The sequence below is a fragment of the Branchiostoma floridae genome, chromosome 17, assembly GCF_000003815.2.
Source record: "Branchiostoma floridae strain S238N-H82 chromosome 17, Bfl_VNyyK, whole genome shotgun sequence".
Taxonomy (NCBI): Eukaryota; Metazoa; Chordata; class Leptocardii; order Amphioxiformes; family Branchiostomatidae; genus Branchiostoma; species Branchiostoma floridae.
In genome coordinates, this window is record NC_049995.1 from 6947836 (window position 1) to 6971993 (window position 24158).

A 24158-nucleotide genomic window follows, 5' to 3' on the forward strand; every position below is an offset into this window, starting at 1 on the left:
ACATCAATGAAATTTTGAGAGCTTATTTCAACTTCATGCAAATTTCTTCTTCATTTGCGTAATGTATGCATGGTGATTTTTACTTTAAAGCAGCTTACACATGATGACCTCAAACCACCATGAAAATATTGAGAGCTTTTTTAACTTTCATGTAGACTTCTTCTGTTTTTACATAAAGCATGGTATGCCGTTCACCTTCTACTACCGTAACGGTAACCCTACACGTAGCAAGTACTGTAAATGCATTTAAGTTCGCAAGGATTTACTTTTGCATAGTTTTGCAGTGGTTTTAAATTTGCGGTAGAGCCATTAAATGTAATCAAAAACCATAATGGAAAAATGTTTATGGTGGTTTTAAGCTCCTAGTGAAGTAGCCACCGCAAAAAACACGAATACAAAACCACGGCAAACATTTTTGCGTTTACAGTATGAAGTTCTAACTATTTACCATTTAGGAGTTATGGGATTTTCAAAGCAATTGTGCAAATCAGGACATAATCTACTTGGTTGGTACTGGAAAGAACGATTACATAAGAAGGGTTTGACTGTACATACATTTGAATTTTGTACATACATCTAAAAACAAAGACCATACCTTTCCCTGCCTGTTTGCTGAAGTACCTCCTGACGATCTGTGTAGACTTGGCCTGTTTCTCCCTGTTGTCCTTACTGTGGACCCGCATGTTCTCCACAGCAATCCAGAACAGCAGGGGAGCCTCCGAACCCTCCGACATCAGGTAACGCTTGAAGTACTCCAGATGTACACTGTGTCGCAGGACCTCCAAAAAGTTCCTACAACAAAACAAAGTGTACCGTCATGTCTCGTATAAAGTACTGTAAATGCATTTAAGTTCGCATGGATTTAATTTCGCGGTATCAGGAAAAAGGAATTTTCGCGGTGGTTTTACGTTTGCGGTAACACCATAGACTGCAGTCTAGTACAATAATAGAAAAATGTTCGCGGTGGTTTTAAGTTCGCAGTGAAGTGGTCACCGCGAAAACCGCAAAAATTAATCCACCGCAAACATTTCTGCATTTACAGTAGTTCCTTTACTCAAATCGGGTCTCCCAACACAAAAGAAACTCCAAAAGCTAAGGGAGATAGCAAGATGCAAGAAACAGTGGAAGAAGATGACGGAAGACTGAAGGACGATTCAATAGAAACTCAAGTGGATGATGATGATATTTTGGCTTTTACTCCATGGAATACATTAAGACTGCCACATCAAAATGAGTTTCAAGATCTCATGCCTCCATGAAATGATTTGTGGCATGCTGTTTAACTTCAGTTCATGTATCATGCAAATACATCGATAACTTCCTGTTACTCTTCAATGAACGTACGTGACTAGCAGGTGAAAACAATACATGTACCTACAGACCGAAAGCAATAACAAGCAGGCCAAATACAATAGATGAACCCATGATCCGACTGTCATGTCTCAGATAAATTACTAGTTCTACTACCTCTGACTTCTACTTCCAGCCACTTTGATAAGTGTTATCTTTACAAATGTACATCACCATCCCAATCACTGACTTCTTGCAATTCTACTGTGTGTATTCAAATAACTATGGACAGACACACTAAAAACAAACACTCAGTGTACCCACAGTCAGTCTAAATGCAGTGAGTTAAAAAATGAGATCCAGCAATCCCCAATGTATGCATGCTTATGATATCCAGATAGTATGATATAAGATGGGTGTAAAAGGGGCAACAAGAGATAACCAGTATATATAGCTGTAACCAAGTTGTACACACTATGATAGTTTTTGCAGTACTCACTTTGGTTTGCTTGGTGGAGGTAAGACAACGCCATGTTTCTTGACGGAGCGGAAGAAAAACGGCATCTTGGAGTTTCCTGGTCCCTGCACCTCTGCCCTCTGTACAGGGCGGTACCACTTGTTGGGGTATTCCCTCGCACTCTGGGCTGCCAGCTGCTTGTAGTCCACTTTCTTTGGGAGCACCGAAACTTGCAAGGAAAAAAAGGTTAAACCAGGGTTCTAGCCAATGTCCGCCCTTCTGACGGAATTTTGCTGCTGGGGACGGACAAAAATATTGGCCCATTCCGTCCTGTGGCGGACAAAAATTGGAATGTCTATATTCTAATTGAACAAAGCTAAGTCTACCAAAAGTTGCCTATCAAAATAAAAGGAATAGCATTTCAGAGGGCCTAGATTTCAACTTTTCCCGCATGCATACCCTTTTGGACCCCTCTAGGATCATTTCTCCTTCGACAGGATTTCCATTCAAAATCCAGGGGATAGAAAAAAAATTAGGCTGTTAAGTCCCATAACCTTTTGAAGGCCATAAGGGCAGTGGGCTCTTATTCCATGTTCTTCCACTGCTTTCTCCTCCCCATTATCAAATTGAGGTACCCATTTTACACCTGGGGCCCAATGTACATGTGTAGCCAGGAATGCTAGGAATCAAACTCATGTCCTCTTGGTTGTGTGTCAGCCATTTAAGGCCACCAGAGTTGCAGGTATGTGCACAGAAATAACAAATGATCACATTTCTGCAGTTAAGGGTTGTCATTGCCTTTTTACATGTACCATCAAAACTAACTGTTCTGTCTTATTTCAGTAACGAAATCTAAAGGGCTTTTATAATCATGGAATGAAGAAACTTTAAATTCTTACGTCTTCGAGTAGGTACCATCTTCTCTTTTTTGAGTGACAGTTCGTCATCAGACTCCTCAAAGTAATCACTCAAGTCTTCCATCTCCTGAATATCCACTGCTTAAGAAAGATAGCAACTATTAAGTACCCAATACCAGCACAAAAGAAAACAAGAGATAATCATTCCTTCAAGTACAAGAGTTATCAACCTTCAAGATTAAAAAAAAATTGTGTTGAATTTTTTTTTACTAGGCTAGCACATAATGATAGAGCATAATTCTCTGACACCAAGAACTGCTGGAATAGGAACATCTTCAATAGATACATTGTACATTAAACAGTGCTTGCAGTCGGGTATGTAAAGGTAAGGTGTAACAGACTGCTTAGTGTAATATAACCAGCTGCTGCCACAAGAACGATTGATTGATTGCCACACTGCAAAGCTGGTGTGTTACGCTGAATGGTAGTAAGGCCTAGGAAAAAAATTCCGGTTACCCAACGTACCCTAGAATAAACCTGCCAATCTTACTAATTCTTAGCTTTTTTCTGGGTCAACCATTAGTAAGGGACATAAGACTATCAATATGACTGAATGGTGAAAGGTGAAATTCAAACAGAATTTTTCATACTTTGTTAACAGTTTTGGGCTTTGAACAGTTGCTTCTTTGTTCAGTTTATTATTACACTGGCACTTGGTACAATGTATATCATTCTGTATAATCAGAATACAATGTTGAAAGAAGGACCATCTTGTCAATGTGACCACTGGTGATAATTTTTCCCATTGATACAAGCATTAATTATCTCTTGTCGATTGTGACCACCTGTACACATAGACCACATTTCATCTGTCTTTTGGGAAGGTTTAACTAACATCATAGTTTACTCACTTCTTGAGACCTGGTCAGCCAGACTCACAGCTTTCTCCTTCCGAAGCTTAAGACCTGGAGGTTCCTTATCAACTATTACTTTAACACCTTCCCCGGGTAAAGGAGGCGTCGCCTGCCTCTTGGCGAAAATCTCGGTGCTGCTTTTTCTGGCGGGGAGCCCCGACATTCCTAGGGACGAGGTCCGGAGGAGCGGGAGGTAGTCGCTGGTTCCTACACCAGCTCGTCTTTGCCGAATGGACTACACGGGTGTACATATCAAAGCAAAATATCATTTACATTTATTATAGAAAAATGTTAACATTTTACATCCAACACTGGAATCAATACAATAGGGACTTACGACTCTTAAATTTTCGAATGAACTCTGTCGACCTTGTTCACAGAAAACATGAGCCATCTTTCTCCAGCAGTGACATCAGGAACATACAAGTTTTGCAGGGGGGGTCATAAGTATCAGAAAGTCTATGTCGACCCTGTCTCTGTTGAGGGTGGGCCAATAGGCTGTGATGTACACTGCAAAGATTTTGCAGAGATATACACTTTTCTGATACTCATGACCCCTCCTGCAAGGGTGGTGCGTTCCTGATGTCACTGCTGGAGATAGAAGGGTCATTCATTCTGCAAACAAGGTTGATGGAGTTTGTCAAAAAATTAGAGGGGTGAGTCCCTCTAATAGTGTTGTATGTAAAGTGCTAGAAATTTTCTACCAACACAGATGAACTTTCATGCTAATGTTTACATGTATGATGTTATGCAAGTGCTAAGAGGGTTAGGCAGTGTAAAAGATGGTAGGATGGAAAGGCATGGCACTTGGTGAATTGAAACAGAGAACAGAAAACTAAGAAAGGTGGGGGATCTAGTTGCCAGATCTTCTACAGTGAGATAAATATAATGGTCAACAACACTATAGGATACATGAGGTGTGAGAGAGAGGGGGTGGGGGTGAGTGTGCTGTATAGCTAAAAACAAACTTTTTTTCAGAAATAAATGGGGGGAGGCCTTGTTTGAAAAATTACAAGTGGGTTTTTAACAAGCTTTGTCTCTGCTTTGTGCTTGTTCCCTCTCAAGCTTTATTTGCAAAAGTTACAGTATTGCGAATAGCAAACAATTGCTATGTTTGTAGCAAATCAAGTCAAATCCAAATGCCATTAATTAGTACAAAACGGTGCCCTTGCCTTTAAGTTAGTAAATTATCTATTACTCCACTACAGTCAATCTGCACAAACATAGTTTAAGTATTTGACTACAGCTAAAACACTGTTTTTCATTGATACAGCTACAGAATTTTCAGCACCAGGGACAGTGAAACAGGCACACACACACACACACACACACACACACTAGCATACAGCTACAGAATAAGCTAACTACATGACCAATGTTCAGTAAACCTACCACAGCCTTTTGAAAGTTGTCTATGTCCTTTTCACAATACTCCTTCCAACTCTGCGTGATAGTCTGTCAGGAAAAAAAGATATATGATGACTTTTATTTGGAGGGGAGGGAAAGTTGTGGACTTTTAAGACTTAAAAGTACTGTTTGCTCTTCAAAAACTATATGCATGATTATTTTGATGATCCCTAATCAAGATACTATATTATGATACAAAATTTATTTATTCCAATTTTGTGGCCTTGTTTTGTCAGCAGGACATGTTCAAAATTACTCAGAAAAAACATTGATAAAGGCCATCTATAATCTTTGATATGATGATGGTGGTAGGTTGTTAGAATTGCTCCTATTTCCTGTTACCATGACAACAGCCATCTGGTCCAGGTCATTGACCTTATCTGTTGGGAATGGAAGAGAAAGAAGAAAGGAGCAAAAAAACAGGCAACTGTATAATTCCGGACGAACACTTTAATTCCAGAAAACCTTAATTTATTTCAAAATATATTAACCAGATGAATTAATATTTGTAGTATAGTAGTAATATTTGAAGTATATATGAAAGGATGATGAATCTGTAGGTTGCAATTAGATGTCTCCATGAAGAAGGCCAATTCTGCAGAATTCTGCCAGAATTCTGGGAACCTGAGCCAGAATTGTGCAGACCTTTCTTTGTAGAGACATCTAATTGCAACCTACGTATTCACTATTCTTTGATATATCATACCTACAAATATTAATTCATCTGGTCAATCTATTTTGAAATTTTAACTTGAAAGTTCATCTTTGTTGGTAGAAGTCATTCTTGAAATAGTTGAACTGTAATTTCCAACACCAAAATTGGACTCACCCAAATTTTTGACTGAACAGCACCAGTCTTTGTCAAGGAATGAACAATCCACTGCTGTCGTGACATCACATTATGCAGAACATTATTAGAACACGTGACTCAGTGAGCAGTGGATTATAGGTTGCAGTTTTTGAAATTATTAAGGTTTTCCAGAATTGTAGTGTTTGTCCGGAATTATACTGTCGCCTGTTAAAATCAATTATATTTCCCTTCTGTGGAGGTAAACATGAATATACCCTTACCGCAGTGATGTTGATCTGTGCCTGCTGTAGGTAAACACACCACAGTGCCGAGGGAGGTGTGTTCCTCAGTACCTCCCCTAACCCCAGCCCTACAGCACTGTACTCCACTAACCCCGGCCTCATGTGTGTCTCCACCAACCTCCTACTCTTATCATACCAAACTGTCTTATCCCCCGACGAAAACGTCATCTCAAGGTTCAACAACTCCTGTGCCGCCTGCCAAAACTTAAAGACATTCTTCTCTCTCTCCAAACTTTCTTTATCCAGGTAGGAACAAAAAGGGTCTCCTGCTAGTCTATCTGACTCCAAGGCTAAGAAAATGAACTTGTTGTTCCTTAGGAAAACTTCCTGTTGTTCCTTGTATAAGGAGTACAGGCTATAAGAAGTGGGTTGTGGTAGGTCACCCCTGAGATGTGGAAGATGGAAAGGATAACTGTCTCCGTGACTGGCAGACTCCGTCTTGTTCTTGATTTCCTTTGTCTTGGCAGTGAAGCCAGTCTTGGAAGACAGCTCTACTCTGATAGGCATGCGTGGGGTGTCATTTTTGCTGGGCTTGGGCTTACGTGGACTTTTCTTGTCTGTTGGAATAAAGAAAAGATTCATTGTGTTTTCCTGTTTTACTAAGCTGACATATACTGTAAATGGATAAATTTTCGCGGTGGTTCTATGTAGTAGTAGTAGTAGTAGTAGTAGTAGTAGTAGACTGGTTTATTAAGCAAATTAAAGCATAATAGTCCTCCTGGCAGCCTAAGAGGCTGAATTGCGAGGACATTACAATCATGTTCCATTCAACATACATCGATTAGAAAACTTTTTTATGCACGACGTTAAAACAATGGGTCAATAGATACTGGTTAAAATACAATATCGAAGTTATACGAATTTGTTATGTTCAAAGTATTCCACTATTTACAGACTTAGACTTTATATAGACTTTTAAAACTTCGACAAGACAACGTGTGACTGAGGAGTAAAGTTCAGTTAGAGTCCGTTAAGCGTTTTCACAATGGCAGGGATGGCGCTTGACCTATAGCGCTTTGACCCAGAAGGCTGCTGGTACTGTCCAGAGTTGCGTAGGTTTCTACCGTGCTGTTGGACACGGGTGGGGGGCAGCCAAGAACAGAACCGTGGGGATTTCTCAACTTTGGTAGCAAAGTCAACACACAGGCTCCGACGGCAGTCTGATAGGCGTTGGAGATTGAGCTGTTCTAGCGTTTCTGAGTAGGAGTCGTACCGGCGTCCAATGATCATTTTGCAGGCACGTTTCTGCACTCGCTCTAGGGCTGCAGACTGTTTGCTTGTGAGTGCGGCACTCCAACAGGGAGCACCATATTCTATGTTTGGGGTTTTCGCATTGCCAATTCACCGGAAACTTAAAACCACCACGAACATTATCCCATGGCAGTAAGATACTGTGCTTGGTGCTACCGCAAACTTGAAACCAACTCAGTCAAACACAAACAGTCCTTATTCCCGCTACCACAAAATTAAATCCCCGCGAACTTAAATGCATCTACAGCACCTGAAATTCGTTGTTTTTCCTAATTTAATTATTAGTTTGAATCTAATTTTATACTATTTTACGTGTAAAAGAATTCAGATGAACTTTGTTATCTTTATTCTGACTTCTGTTTTCTTTTTCATCAAAGAAACAATGTACCATTTCAGAATATTAAAGGCAATTCTTGGCCTTCTACAACTTAAAAGTGAAGTTGAGAAAGATGCTGATATTTCTAGTACTGACCTACTGAAGGTTTTTGTGGCTTCACAGCGGGCAACACCTCTGGTTTTTCCTTTCTCATTTTTCGTTTGAATTTATTCCTCCAGGCCGTCAGTTGTGCAGGGGTACTGGTGTCCCTGCGTCTGTCCCGGCCTCTGGGTTCATCAAGACTCTCCGCTTTCTTCTGTTTCTGTTTCTCTTGTTTCTGTAGCATGGACAGGGCCTTGGGGGTCAGTCGCATCGGGTACTTTGTCTTCAGCTGGTGGAGGGCCTGCTTCACCTGTCAGAGAGGGAGAAAGAGAAAAAAAGCTGACATTAAAGGCTCCACTCCTGTGGTGTTGCCAAAGAATTGTTAAAGTAATAAAGTGAAAAAGAACGAGACAGTCAACACTTTTGAGAAAATGCAGGATGTTTGCCTCCCAATAATTTCCTTTAATGAAACAATAGAGCTATTGCAAACCTGTGTAATTATCAAAAACCATTTTTTCTATCACAAACAGCGTTCCCGCCAGGCATACGTCTTTACGTCTTTGGACGCATCTTTTTCTGGAAAGACGCACTCGGCTCAGCTGAATGCGTCCATAAAAAATTCTGAAAGAAAGGCTGACCTGTACCACCAGTGTACAAAATGTATCTGGAATCTTTTTAAAAAATCTGTCTTTATAAGAAGGAATCCTACCTTTACAATTTGTACTTCAAATTCTTCACTTTCCGGTCATCCCAGGAGTCTGAGCATGGGGCGGAGGGCGGCACGTTTTACAACTAGCGAATCCATGTGCAACACACCCTGCCACGCGCCAGTCTGAGCCGTCCGTTGCGCAATGTAATTTTTTGTAGTCCGTGAAATACATCTGACAGTCAGCATTCTTTAACACTCGAAGAAATCTTATGCAGATTTTATATTCTGATATTAACATAATACTAACTTGTCCTCATTTTCACGTATTTGTTAAAGATTTGTGGGCAATACAAGTATTGAACGAACAAACTGTTCTGCGCGAGTGCTGCACATCTCAACAAAAGTTCTCACGCTGTGGGCAGATGATTGGCAGTCGGTATTTTTGACAACAGGCCGCAGGCGCCATGCAGTCCAGATTCGCCACCGGGTCCAAATCCAATCATCTTAATAACCAATCAGCATTCGATAAATGTAATGTTACACTCTGTCATTGGTCACCGGGAAAAAAAGTTGCCGACTATTAGCGCACGTGATGTTGGTAGCCGCCCGTGTCTTCTGGCAACTTGTGTTTCTTCCCTAGCTGCTAACAGTTTACTATTAAAGTTTCCCCATTTATCCAAGTTAAAAAACGTGCGCGGTAAATAAGTGAAGAATTCAAAACTATACACTTTATTTCTTATTTACAAAATTCCTTTTGTTTCAAAAAGACAAAATTTGCGGCAGAAAAGGGGCCGCAATATTGTTATCAGGCGTCGATCGAGTCGGTTGTGCACTAGCATTGGCCTCCGTGGCACATGGCGCGGCACGCCCCCTCCCCAGATGGATCGTCGATCGCAGCGCCCAGCACGCTGGGACGTCTTTCTGGCTACTCCTTCAAGGCTACACCGGCACTGATCACTGCCAAAGAGGCAGCAGATCGTCCTCCTTCGAGTAATGTATAACGTCCTTGGTCTATTTAAAAAGAAATCCAACCAAAGATTTCACTCCGAAAACGGGGTTACCTGAGGTCGCAGGAAACAAACGCACGCTCGTAGAAAATGACGGTGCGGCCTTGTAAAACCCCACCGATTCGAAAAATTTGAGTAAAATCATCGGGCAAAATAGAAAAAAACACAAAGTGTGATGGCGCCGTTATTTTATCGTCTCGGAAAACTACTGTATTTGATGCGGGAGGGCGCAACATCGATCGCAGGAGGTAGACATTTTTTATTCAATGACGGCAAAAATTGGCAGAGGGTGGTCGTCGATAACTGAAAATGGGAGTAAAAGAGGCAACCGACGTCCAATCTCAAGTGCATGATTATCCTCTCAAATTGCAGGAAATTGTGTTCTAGAGGGTTTGAAAATTCAAATTTTCCCGGGGGAGCATGCCCCCGGACCCCCCTAGAATGCGAGCGCCTGCGGCGCTCGTCTCGCGCCTCCGGCGCTCATTACGCCCCTCCCAAATATTTGGACGCATACTTTCAAGAACCTGGCGGGAACGCTGATCACAAACCTAAAATTCTTCATAATATAATATAATATTTGCTGTAACAGCTATGCTGATGATGCACTGGAAGTTGTAAGCTCTGATTGGTTCATGGTCAAAAGAAGAAGAAAGAAGAAGGATACATCAGAAAAAACAATGTTTTCCAATTGCAAAACATTTTTTTACATTGACAATTTAGGAAAACATTGCTTTTTGCCATTGCACAATTGGTATACTCTTTGATAAAATGTTGCAGGTTCAGAGGTTCATATTGAGGCTAAAAAGCTGCAGCTAGCTTGGGATTTGAACCATTGACTGTATGATCCAAATGCAGCATTCCTAACTACTAAAACTACTAACATTGACTCAACTTTCAGACAGCCAAAAATCTACCTGTTTATTTCTCTCCTGTTGGGCTTTCTCTTCATCAGTCTGAGCTTGTTGACTCTCTTTCTTGACTGCCTCTAACTTAGCCTGGCTACCAGCCTCCTTAGGCTCTGACCTAGCCTGGCTATCAGCCTCCTGAGGCTCTGACCTAGCCTGAGTGACAGTTCCGTCTGGCTCCACTATCCTGACTATGGGTGGTGCTCTGGGAGGAGTTTCTGCTGTGACCTCCTTCTTAGAAATGCTTTTTGTGGGAGACACTAGAGATATGGGATAAAACAGCTACTAGTACACTGAAACCAGCTAACAAGTTTGGCAACATCTGGTAATGCTGAAGTTTCCATGTAACAAATGTTTTAAAATCTGTCTTCCTCTAAATGTTCTCCAACTAGATCTCTCTTACTAGATATGAATTCACAGCTAGGATATAAAAACTATCTCCAACAAGATCTCTCCAGTGTCACTCAGACGAAAGACATCGGATGCTGTCTGAATCATCTGACCATTTCCAAAATCATATCCAGTTGCTTCTCAGTATCTGCTTTTTGGATTATGTTATTACCTGGATATCCAAATGCTATCTAAATGCTACACAAATTTACCTGCTTCTTGCAACGACAACTCAGTTTTCCCATCCTCCTTTGCAACAGCAATATCAGACTCCTGCCGACCCAGGTATGTTGACGACACAGACTCTCTCGCGCTGTCTGCGGCGGGAGACAGGGCGAGCTGTACCAGTCCGGCTACCGTGATGTTCGTGATGCTCGCTGTCTGTGATAACCCGTCATCATCATCATCCTCATAGTCATCATCCAGTATGAAGTACTGCCCAGGATTACTTATGGACTCCTTGTACCTATAGGAGTGGTACACAAGCATAAGGGAAAGAATTTACTTTAAGTATCACCTACATTACAGTTAAACCTGATTGGGCAACCACCTTGTTGTGTTTCTACCTTTACCTTTACCTAGTCCCATTCTTATGTTGTATTACCAGACTATCTAATTGCACTGCCAAAAGCATTGCACTGCCAAAAGCAGGAAAGCATTGCACTGCCATCATTATACAGAGATGGGTCATTCTTGCCAAGAACAATCAAGGAATGGAATGGTTCACCAGCAGAGACAGTCGAGGCCACCACAGTAGACACGTTTGTGTCTCGGGCCTCTGCTTCATAACAACTTACCTTGACAACGGATGGATTCAAGGGTATTGACCATGGACTGATTAATGGACTAACGAGTATGCGTCTACAAGTGCGAGTATTGCGGCTACAAGTGCGAGCGTCACCACCCCCAAACATGCCAGTATAATCTTCGTCAAGATGCAAATTTGATTGAGTACAATGTATGTCACAGCTAGTTGTCTCCCAAATCGTATTGCTGCCTTTAGCAGTATTTAGCAGGCGGGCAGGCATCTCTCAAAAATTGATAGTTTTACAGTAGTCTGTGATGGGGTGCACAGAGACAGAGGCAGGACCCCAGACAACAAATAAACAAACAAACAGCACTAACCACCCTTACCTGTCCTACACCACCCCATGTACCCGGTAGCTAGTAGGACTGTATGGTGTCTAAAACCTGTTGTTTCACAAACATTTAGCAAACAAATAAGCAGACAAACAAACAGCACTTAGCACCCTTACCCCTTAGCCAGTAGGACTGTAAGGTGTCTAAAACAACCGATAAACAAACAAACAATCAAACAACAATTAACACCCTTACCTGGCCCTACACCAGCCCATGTATCGAGGTAACCAGTAGGACTGTATGGTGTTCAGAACCTCCTGTTGTACATAAACCAGTAGATGTGGGGAGGGGCAGCCTTCACTGAACTCTGCTTGTAATGTCAACTTTTCATCAACACCAGCTGGAAAACACAACAAAACATGGGGTTAAAGCAACAACAATTACAACAGAAACTGGTGTGGAAAATAATTTTGTACCAAGAACTTGTAATCAATGCTACCTATCAGTAAGAAATTCTTTTCAAGTCTTTTAAGAAAAATCAAACCTGAGAATTATTGTCATCAAATCATTATTATATAAAATACAAAGTATGTTTTATTAGCATGAAAGTTCATCTGTGTTGGTAAATGGCATTGTGGAAAAGGCTAAACTTTACGTAACCAACACTCAAGTTAGATTGGGACTTACCCCAAATTTTCAAACGTCCGGAAGCTACAGCAGACAGGTCCATTCCGTGAACAAGGGGCTGAAAATTTGGGGTAAGTCCCAATCTAACTTGGTGTTGGTTACGTAAAGTTTAGTTTTTTCCACAAAGTATGTTTTATCGCTCTGAATGTTCTAGAATGTGTACCTTCTACAACAAAGCATTCTACAACATCTGAACTTGCACCTGTTTTTTCCTACACATACTCAACACAAGGTCCAAGATTCTACAATATCAACTTAATCTATGGTGCCATCTCTTTACATCATCATGTATCTGGAAAAACTTAATAGTGGATAGTATCTATTTCTATTTATTCTATTCTATTCTATTCTATTCTATTCTATAATTCTATTCTATTCTATTTTTGTGAAAAAAAGTTTTCAATTTTCGTGGGTCAAGACAAGGTTTAGTGCTCTTCTTTTTCTGTTGACAGTTACGAGTTGTTAACTTGGTAAGTGAGTCTACCGCACTAGTGTCACATGGTGCACCTTTTGAATACGTGAATAAAAGAATTGTTGGCCATGATACCATGCTTTGTTGCTTCGATTTCTAAGATATCTTGTTTTTTTTTACCAATCATGTTTATTTTTGCCCTCTCTCATTAAATTTGGAGTATGTAGAGGATGTCATCCATAAAATTTACTAGCTGTGGAATAAGTTTTGTATATTAGCATGAAAGTTCATCTGTGTTGGTAAATGACATTGTGGAAAAACTAAACTTTACTTAACCAACACTAAGATTAATTGGGACTTACCCCAAATTTTCAGCCGACTCCGTCAGCCTTGTTCACGGAATGGACCCGTCTGCTGTAACTTCCGGACGTGACGTCATGGACACACGACTGCAGCAGAGGGTCGTAGATGCCAGATAACCTGTGTCGCCCCCCGTCTCTGTTTAGTGATGGACGGTGGGCACGAATGTACACGGCCTCCTTTTACTCCTCTTGCAAAGAACTCCGGCTCTGAGTCAAGGATTTGGACTTTTTCAAGAGAAACTGAGTGTCCTGGAGACTCAATGTGTATATGGTCGCTGGTGTTCCAGGAAAGGAATCGTATATCGGAGAAACAGAGCGCGCATTAAAAACGAGATTCCTGGAACACCAGTGACCAAGTTCTGTGGGCTCAGAGGTGTCCAAACATATACACATTGAGTCGCCAGGACACTCAGTTTCTCTTGAGAAAGTCAAAATCCTTGACTCGGAGCCGGAGTTCTTTGCAAGAGGAGTAAAGGAGGCTGTGTACATTCGTGTCCACCGTCCATCACTAAACAGAGACGGGGGGCGACACAGGTTATCTGGCATCTACGACCCTCTGCTGCAGTCGTGTGTTCCTGACGTCACGTCCGGAAGTTACAGCAGACGGGTCCATTCCGTGAACAAGGCTGACGGAGTCGGCTGAAAATTTGTCCCAATTAATCTTAGTGTTGGTTAAGTAAAGTTTAGTTTTTCCACAAAGTTTTGTATATCTTGCTGTAATTCCCATCATATTATCCACGATCTTCGGGCGTATTGATGGAAGATCGGCCATATCTAAGATCGACAGAGGGATGCGTGTATTTGTCACCTATAAACCGTCCCTGTCACATATAAGACATATGCATACTTTGTACCTTGTACTATTGTTGTGCAATAAAGTTATTATTATAAGCGAGGCTCGGGCGATTGCCACAGAATCTCCGTCCGATCAATTGTTGCCAAATGTGACAGGGGTATTAGCACACCAGTGTAAAAACACAATTATATTACCATACTTATTTACCTTGTAGGAGTTGTAGTTTCATGGCTGGAGGCATCTCCAAGGCCGCTCCATTACAGAAGTACTTCCTGATGATGTTCCTCAGAAGAACCCTTCTTTTCCCGGCGCACGGCTGTCGTCGGTACATCTCAGCGTCCAACCAGAAGGCCAGGTAACACCGTCCCGGAGTGCCCGCGAGTGACTGGCGGAACCGCCTCATACCGCGGGCCTTTTTCAGCGCCCGGCGTAACATGTCGCCAGGACTCCTCAATCGCTTGTCTTCTGGTATGGACAGGAGGGCAAAGACATTTTTATAAATGTTAGATATCTGAAAATGTGTTTGACTTGTATAATGTTGATAAAGACCACAGGAAGCATAATTACAATGTTTTGTCTCAGTCTCTTGTTCAGTAGGTACTCCACATACAGGTCAGGAACAAACAAACAAACAAACACAGGCTGTTTACTTACTGCTGCCGTCCCTGTCGCTGGGAGTGAGATGTACCATGGTCTGTCTCAGTCTCTTGTTCAGTAGGTACTCCACATACAGGTCAGGAACAAACAAACAAACAAACAAACAAACACAGGCTGTTTACTTACTGCTGCCGTCCCTGTCGCTGGGAGTGAGATGTACCATGGTCTGTCTCAGTCTCTTGTTCAGTAGGTACTCCACATACAGGTCAGGAACAAACAAACAAACAAACAAACAAACACAGGGTGTTTACTTACTGCTGCCATCCCTGTCACTGGGAGTGAGATGTACCATGGTCTGTCTCAGTCTCTTGTTCAGTAGGTACTCCACATAGAGGTCAGAGGTCAGGAACAGGGAGAAACGCTCACGGATCACCCAGCTCTGCAACTTCTGACGGTCCAGGACCTACAGGGTGGGGGAGGGGGCTTGTCAATCACAGCTATTGGGTAGATTTGTATTAACTACCAATCACTTTCCATCTGAGCTGTGAACATGCTAGCTACATGTACACTGGGTACAGAACTTGGTTAGGGTGGCTTGGGGGTGGCTGTAAGATTCTTAGCAAATACCAATCACCAAACATTTGATTTTTTTACCAGTAACATTCTAGAACATGTTACACACTCAGGGTACAAAACTTCAGGGAGGGTGAAGGTGCTTGTCATTCAATGATATTAGGTAGATCACTTAAAGCATGTGGGCTGTTAAATTCCCTGTATTGAAAGCAGGTGTATTCAACACACCAAGTAAGTGCCATGTGAGGCAGATGCATTTAATTTCGCAGGGATTTAATTTCGCGTTGACGGGAAAATGGGGTTTTCGCAGTGGTTTTAAGTTCGCAGTAGCGTCAAAGGCTGTAGTCTTAAACTATAATGGAAAATGTTCACGGTGGTTTTAAGTTCACGTTGAAGTGGCCATCACAAAAACCGCGAACATAAAACCACGGCAAACATTTCTGCATTTACAGTACAATTTGATTATACTGCTGCTGGGGTCCTTGACACAGGGGTAGGCAGCAGTTGGTTAGGGACCGTACGGCATTTAGCGAGGGGGGAGGGCCGGTCGCCAGGGGGGGGGAGGGCCAAGCAAAAAAATATTTTGCCAGGGGGAGGGCCTAGCAAAAATTTTTTGACTTGGGGGGAGGGCCAAGCAAAAAAAAAATAGCTTGGTCTGCCAGCAAAATATGTCCCTTAAAATCCAAGAAACGGCATTTCAGAGGGTCAAGATTTCAAAATTTTTCTGGACCTCTGCAAGGGATCGCCCAAGGTGGGCGCTCGGGACACGGTGAAAATGCGAAAGGGAGGGGGCGGGGCTTATGCATGACGCCCTCGAAAACCTTTTTCACTTATAGAAATGTTATTAAACTCTAGATTAGTCTGCCAGCAAAATTTACTCCTGTCTTATTGCCCTCAAAATGTAAGAAATGGCGTTTCAGAGCTCGAGGGTAAATATTTGCAAATTTCCCTGGATCCCTTTTGACGTGACCGGCCTCGCGCCTTTGGGGGGATTTAATTTTGTATTTCTAAATTGAAATTCCATTAAAGTTAGCTTTCTTTGTCAGCAAAATATTTCCCTCAAACTGAAGGAAATAGCTTTTAAGAGGGTCAAGATTTCAAAATTTTCCCGGACCTACCTTGCGATTCTTCGTGCCTTTGGCGCCGGACATGGTGTCCGGAACGTCGTTCTCAAAAACTTGAAACCCTCGTATTTTTTTTTCATAGAAATGTCATCTAACCAGAAAATTTTCCCATAAAAAAACTTAAAGCAATGCAGGAAATCGTGGCAAAAAAAGCGTGGCATTTCTAAAACTAGTAAAATATCTCCTGCAAGTTTGCGTTCTCACGCCCGCCGGCGGCTAGAGAGAGGCGACCGGTCCACCCCGCCGTGGGAAAATCAGCGTCACGCGTCGGCGCCCCCCTCCCCACTACAGTTTTGGTTAGTCGAATCGTGCTGTCGTTTTGGTTTTCATTTTTTCCCCCGATTTACCGTAAGTTATTACCACCACAGAACCAAGAAAAAGTCCAAAATATATGTAAATTAAAAATAGTTTCCGTCAAGCCGCTCAGGCCCGCGAGCTTGCAATACGGAAATTTAGGGAGCGGGGCGCGCGCCGCTTCGTGGCGCAAATCTACTAGAAATTCAGATACAAATGCTTTTTAGGTGTTGTTTTAATATCAAAACAATGAAATAGCTTCTATAAAGCAAATATTTATGCCTCTATGAAGCAGATATTTATCCCTCTATTAAGCAGATATTTTGAGCCATTCTGTTTTCCTTTTTTTACTAGGGGTGAGAGATCTGCTTCTCGATGAAAATCATGAAAAAGTATGACGCAAAGCACATTTCCAAATGGGAGCGCAGTGTTTTATTGGCGTCTTGAATATTTTTTTCAAAGTTGATTGGAGGGGGAGGGCCAAGCAAAAAAATTTTGGCTTGGGGGGAGGGCCTAGCAAAAAAATTTTTACCTAGGGGGAGGGCCTAGCAAAAAAATTTTGACCCGACCCTCTGGCGACCGGCCCTCCCCCCTCACTAAACGCCGTACGGTCCCTTAGTCTTAAAGGGGTACTAGGAATTTGTTCAATTTGATATATTAGTGGATCCTAATGAACAGCTTTCTTTACTATGTGTTCAACTAGACAGGAGTATAGTATCAGTCATTCTTAAGTATGTTTCAACATGCAAGCAACAGTTTAGCTTTGATAAAAGCAATAAAACAGCGATACAGCACTGGAATATGTTAGATTGGACTTGGAGGAAGTTCAGATAAACAACAATTTGGTTTAGGAACCAGTAGTATGTTTTGTGTTTTGTTGTTGAACCAATGGGTCAAATTTTTCTGGAAGAAAAAACTCTTGTGATAGTTTGATGATGTACTTACATAGATAGCCTTGTTGATTGATGGGTGCAGCTCAAACTTTTTGACAGACCGTCGGTAAAACAAACTCTGTCCAAAGACCTATGGAACAGAAAGATATTGTCATAATAGAGGGTCTGCATGGGGGGTCACGACAACGATTTACGCTGAATTCAGCAGAACTCCCTACGTATCACGCTAGATCAAGGAACCAATTACGCTAAATTTGGTCGCCTCGCTGCAAATTACGTAGATAAGATGTTTTCCCTACGAATTACGGGAAGTAAAAATAGGCTGCCTACGTCTTACGTAAAAGAACATGCAGACCCTCATAATAAAGTCCGACTGAAACATAATTTGTCCTTTTTGCATAGAGAAACTAACAGTCACCATGGAGGTTTTATTTTGATAAAACCTTGCAGTATTAAACACACCTTTTTTTTCAAGAAAAATTGTTTTAACAAGGGTCAAACCTCAAGCCATTTGCAAATAAGGCAGTGCAAAACACATACATATTGCATGCAGCTTTAAAGCCCTTTGGTTACTTCAAAATACCTCCATAACTTTTGCCATGAATTACACTGAAATTTGCGAAAAGTTGGCAAGAGGGTTGCATACAAATTTGGCAAAGCTATTATAAACTCATTAACTTACCGGCAGACTTAGGAAGATGTTGAAGTAGTCCACGAATGTGACATCTTCTAACAACTCCCCAAACTCTGGCAGGGAAGGCCGAGATCCTGTCAAAGAGACAACGTTAGGACTTTGTAACTTTCATCTTACACACCATGTATCACTGAGGACGCCTAGCGGCAAAAGGTATTTCTGTAGATAATTTGCGTAGTTGCCAATATATGGCACAATTACTGTGTTGAGTTTATAGACAGGATCAAAAGAGCCCAAAGCAGATTCTGTCATGCTACCGGGAAATTTTCTTGGAGAATAGATTATAAGAGTGACTACAATAATAGTGGGGCGTTCTAACTCGCCGCTCTAATTTCAGCAGAATGAACCGGAAGTATACAGCACCAAGAGTCTAACGTTACGTCTAGCGCAACAATAGACGGAAAACAGGGATATCAACAACAACAACAACATAATTTCTACAAAAACAACAGAGATTTGCCCCCTCCCAGCTCCCATAGAAAGACGAGGTGAAACGTAGCCGGGGCGACTAGATGTTTTTGTAGAAATCAAAGTAAATATTAAGTTTTTCGTTTCTAGTCGCCCCGGCCCGGCTAGGTGAAACGGTGCGATTTTTTCTCAAAAAGGCTGGAAATTTTGCATATTATTAGCCAAATCAAGGGGATGCTGAACAACTTTACCTATAGCGTAGCCTTCCAGATCCCACTCCATGTTCAAGCGTGAATAGTTGTGCTTCTAAACGCCGGAAATGTTAGAAAAACAGCCGAAGCTGTGCGCTCGGCAACTGCCTCGCGGTCGCGGATAGATCCTATCCGGGATTTCATGTTCACCGGAAGTGACGCAATGGCGGGGTTAAGGGTTAATAATACCCTGGGAACGACGTCACGTCACGTGATTAAAGACTTGTCAACCCGCCGGTACTCCGGTACCGTTCTATAGAATGGCTGGCAATGGAGACCCGGGGCCGCCGGCAACTAGTTGCCATGTCAGAAATCCCGAAGTTTCCTTCAATACATTGGAGGAGTTTGAAAGAACTCGTTTGAAAGTTCAAGAAGAGACGGGTTCCACATATATCAAGCTTCAGAAAACCAGCGCCAATTTCGATGAAAAGAGTGAGTTGTCATACTTTGTTTTCGCGCGAATTGAGTGGCTCACTAAGCAGAGGTTTGGAGAGTATTACGTAATGTTCAAACTTAAAAACAATAGCATTTGTGAGGATGTACCTTTTTAATATGAATTAACAGATATATACTGTTCTGTCCTGACATTCCAAGTTACAGCCATTATTTTGCTCATTGTTTTAGGAAGGACTCCCTATTACACTGTCACATGGTCCGTCATCTGGACCTAATTAAGTAACTTGAGAAGATAGAACCGGCCTATTACTTAAGTACTCCTTCAGACTTAACCTGTAGCTGATGGTTCTGATTACTTATATAAAAGAACTGCTGCAGAAAGTTATTTTTCTTATTCACACGACCTTTCCATTAATAGTATTTTGCAAAATAACCCCCTGCCACTTTATTGACATACTGCTATGCTGGGTCATTGCTTCTCCAACTTTAAATGCAAACACAAATTCTAGAAAATAATGAATGATCCCATTTTAGAAAATAATGGTCTTGCACCACAGTATTTACAGGACATTCTTCCACCAAGTTTTTTTTGTACTCTATCCCAAACAACCTCACAAATCAAAAAAAAAAACTGTAACAACTTTGATATTGTCCATACTTTTATTCACTGTACAGGTAGATTCTCTTAACTGATACAAACCAACTTCACTACTACTACTTTCTGTTGTCCATTTTGTTCTTACACATGTGAATAAAAAAATCAAATGAAAACATCCCTTGCTTTATGGATCTTTTGTCTGATCTATACTGTAAAGTACAGAACAATCTGATCATGGAAAAACTACTTGGTTCTGTCATATTTTTACCATGCTTTACACAACACTTGTCTTCATCCATTCTATAATACATGTACATCATCATCATCAGTCACTGTGTTCTGCATCTAAAGTCCTTGAAAAGCCCTATAGACATGTACATGATATAAAACATACTAGTAGTCTGTTTCGGGCAATAATGTCAATGTCATCTTAGGTGAGACAAAAAGCTGGAGCACAGATGCATCCACATACAGAACATACACCTATCCATCATCTTAATTACCCCAAATAACCACTAGTAAAACATGTAAGGGTGCTAGTAAGAGTACATTCCAACCCTTACTATGTCATTGCAGATTCATGCTAAGGTTGTGATAACTATTTAATTATGTTATTGTCTTCTGTTCCTTGTCAATTGCATAAAATACCATTGTAAGGTGCCTCACCTTGTCTCACCTTGTCTCTATTGAAAGAAAATACACCTGTCATACAAGTAAGGTGCCTCACCTGGTCTCACCTTGTCTCTAGTCAAAGAAAATACACCTGTCATACAAGTAAGGTGCCTCACCTGGTCTCACCTTGTCTCTAGTCAAAGAAAACACACCTGTCTTACCTGTAAGGTGCCTCACCTTGTATCACCTTGTCTCTATTCAAAGAAAATATACCTGTCATATAAGTAAGGTGCCTCACCTGGTCTCACCTTGTCTCTAGTCAAAGAAAACACACCTGTCTTACCTGTAAGGTGCCTCACCTTGTATCACCTTGTCTCTATTCAAAGAAAATATACCTGTCATACAAGTAAGGTGCCTCACCTGGTCTCACCTTGTCTCTAGTCAAAGAAAACACACCTGTCTTACCTGTAAGGTGCCTCACCTTGTCTCACCTTGTCTCTAGTCAAAGAAAATATACCTGTCATACAAGTAAGGTGCCTCACCTGGTCTCACCTTGTCTCTAGTCAAAGAAAACACACCTGTCTTACCTGTAAGGTGCCTCACCTTGTCTCACCCTGTCTCTAGTCAAAGAAAATACACCTGTCATACAAGTAAGGTGCCTCACCTGGTCTCACCTTGTCTCTAGTCAAAGAAAATACACATGTCATACAAGTAAGGTGCCTCACCTGGTCTCACCTTGTCTCTAGTCAAAGAAAACACACCTGTCTTACCTGTAAGGTGCCTCACCTTGTCTCTAGTCAAAGAAAATACACCTGTCTTACCTGTAAGGTGCCTCACCTTGTCTCTAGTCAAAGAAAATACACCTGTCTTACCTGTAAGGTGCCTCACCTTGTCTCACCTTGTCTCTAGTCAAAGAAAATACACCTGTCATACATGTAAGGTGCCTTACCTGGTCTCACCTTGTCTCTAGTCAAAGAAAATACACCTGTCTTACCTGTAAGGTGCCTCACCTGGTCTCACCTTGTCTCTAGTCAAAGAAAATACACCTGTCTTACCTGTAAGGTGCCTCACCTTGTCTCACCTTGCCTCTAGTCAAAGAAAACACACCTGTCTTACCCGCAAGGTGTCTCACCTTGTCTAACCTGGCTAAACAAAGACAATTAACGCTAATACCAGGACGCAAGAGTCCAGTCTCCGTTTACAGAGGGTTCGTAGCAAGTACAGTCTACTACTGCTCTTCTCGACAACCATGACAAGAAGTTTAGACCACTTCATGTTGCTTTGTGACTGTAAGATCACGTCCAGAATATGTGCAGGTTCAACTACCTCCAGTTGTGTATGTCCAATTGTAATCTTAAGTGGCGGTGATTGTCTTCAGTTCACTCGACACTAATCCTCAGTGCCGGACTCTATGTTGCCTAGACGAGATGAAGCTGCTGACCCATGGCATGACGATGGACGAACACCAAGATCCATCAGTTCACTGATTGAAATTTGTAACACATTTCATGCATATTCAGACAGAATCCAATTGATGTTGGCATCTGCAAGGGAAAACAGTTCACATTAACATAAAGAATTAAAACTGTTATTTTGCATTAGTTATGACATCTATTACATGTTTATTTTTTCAATAGCCTGTATGTACGTAAAGAACATAGGTTCCTATCAAACTGTTTCCATGTGCAGATACCCGCTTTGTAACGGCAAATATATTTAGAAACGTTGATTCTATTTCAAATATGACTTAACGTGGAAGATGCAAGTTGTAGTTTTGTCTAGTTTTTAAGGTAATGGCCAAATTTAACTTAACTTAACTTGTACCTACAGGTGTCATCTTCCACAACTGCTACTGTCTTCAAACTGTCATTTCTGTGAAAAACATAATGGCAAATTTCATCTGATTGGCTAGCATAAACAATGCACAGCTTACAATGTATATACTTGTTATGACATTCCAATACAGATGTGCAACCCTCAGCTGAGAAGAGCATCAACTGGAAGCTGAAGTATGTGGAATTTGATGGCGTTCCATTCCAACTTGTGAGCAAGGCGGTGTATGGCTGTCATCAGGGGGAAGACAGGGACAAGCATAAGAAAGACAAGAGGAAGGCTGAGAAACAGCAACAAGCAGTATGTTATTCTAAAAATGAACTTGACATGAAGTTGAAATATATTATAATGTTAGCACTTCAAAGTACTAATTTGCATAGATAATGAGTAAAATATATATTTAGTGGGAAATCCATATCTCATAATGTTCCAATACTACCATACATAAAAATGTAGGTAACATTTCAACAAAGAAAAAGGCATGAACAGAATTAGTTACATTTTCTGCAGTCCAACTCAAAGGGGAAAGTTTGAGATGAAGTGTAATGCTGTTTTGTTTAAGTGTGATGTACAGTAACATGTACTTCTATGTCTCTCTGTACCTTTAATAGCTAGAAGACCATGGTTTTAGGAGAAGACATCGCCAGGTGCAAAATACCAAAAAGATGGACTGTCCTGTCAAGTTCACAGTTCATTATCTCATCAGATTTCCTGATTTCAAGGTATATAAAACTTCAATACTATAACTCCTGCCTTTTTTCATAAGGGAGACATTCATATTAATCTGTGCAAGCAGCATGAATGAATAATGATGATGATGTTATAACCCAAAGTCCCAATATTTATTGAGATGAAGAATAACAGCATAACTTGAGAAGTCTCAATTAAAGAAAGTCTCCATTAAAACCTGTGTGTCTCATGCAAATTCCTGCATGTATCATGCAAAACTCTGCAGGAGATCATGTAAAATCCGGCAGGATACTTTGTATGACTTGATGAATAACACAGAGACCCCAGTGTAAATGAAGGTAATTCTATACTTGCGCCATTGGATAAGGCAAACATTTTTGGACATAAATCATGAATCAGTGTCACTGGTTGCACAAGGAAACACTTTAAAATACTCTAGCCTTCTTTGCTAAGATGAAGTCTATTGTAAAATTGTATGACACAATTGGCCTAAAGACAAGTTAACATTGCAGCTGTTAATGCCTGTGTAATTTTTCAGATTGAAGATAACAAACAATCGGCAAAAGATAAAGTTTCCAGAGACCTGAAGAAGGCACTAGCAGAAGATCCGTCAGCGGTTAAGGCCGTTTGGGAATATCGAAACGCTTCCCACCATGGACGACCATAGAAACCACCCAACTGTTGGAATGGTATGTATACAAAATCTTGAATTACATGGCCATTAGAAGATGATTGAATATCAAGGATAACTATCCACTTCCCCTCTACATGGTATAGGGAGTGAGATGTAATAAGACAAAGTATCAAAACTGTCAAAATCCATTTTTCTATAGGTTGCTGAATTGAGTCAGCCCGTGGATGACAGAATCAGACAACAGGTGGTGAAGGTCACCGTGGGTGGTGCCAAAAGCGTGACTGAGGTAAAGCACCACCTGAACACATTCATTACCAATGAATTGTTCAGAGGCGAGACTCCTCCTCCTCCAACACAACGGAAGTACTACCCGACTGACAGAGATCTGTGGAACATTATGGCGACAGTAAAAGATTCAACAAGGAACTCATCACAGGACCAAGCCAACGTGCAGGTAATGAGCAAAATAATACAGTCCATGAGTAACATCTGCTCTCATTATCGCAATATAATAGACCATGTTCCTACAGACATCCTAATTGTAAGAAAAGGCAAAACTTTTCCTTTAAATTTTGTCAGTCTCCCAC

At 41.3% G+C, this 24158-nt stretch overlaps 1 protein-coding gene across 8 annotated transcripts in view; it reads right to left on the bottom strand.

Moving 5' to 3' along the window:
• Window positions 1–24158, bottom strand: part of LOC118404561 (regulator of G-protein signaling protein-like) — a 38626-nt gene that overhangs the window by 8906 nt on the left and 5562 nt on the right. For 3 of the 8 annotated variants that reach the window (XM_035803716.1, XM_035803723.1, XM_035803724.1), the window contains exons 2-16: window positions 18809–18915; window positions 18138–18223; window positions 17508–17585; window positions 14887–15034; window positions 14182–14439; window positions 11973–12117; window positions 10850–11103; window positions 10257–10507; window positions 7741–7996; window positions 5997–6574; window positions 4911–4973; window positions 3516–3753; window positions 2647–2745; window positions 1790–1976; window positions 596–792 (exon numbers count right to left, since the gene is read on the bottom strand). In XM_035803716.1, the coding sequence (XP_035659609.1) occupies window positions 596–792; window positions 1790–1976; window positions 2647–2745; window positions 3516–3753; window positions 4911–4973; window positions 5997–6574; window positions 7741–7996; window positions 10257–10507; window positions 10850–11103; window positions 11973–12117; window positions 14182–14439; window positions 14887–15034; window positions 17508–17585; window positions 18138–18223; window positions 18809–18839 (2869 nt within the window). In that variant the 5' untranslated portion in view covers window positions 18840–18915. The other 5 variants (XM_035803719.1, XM_035803717.1, XM_035803720.1 and 2 more) reach the window with 5 other exon arrangements.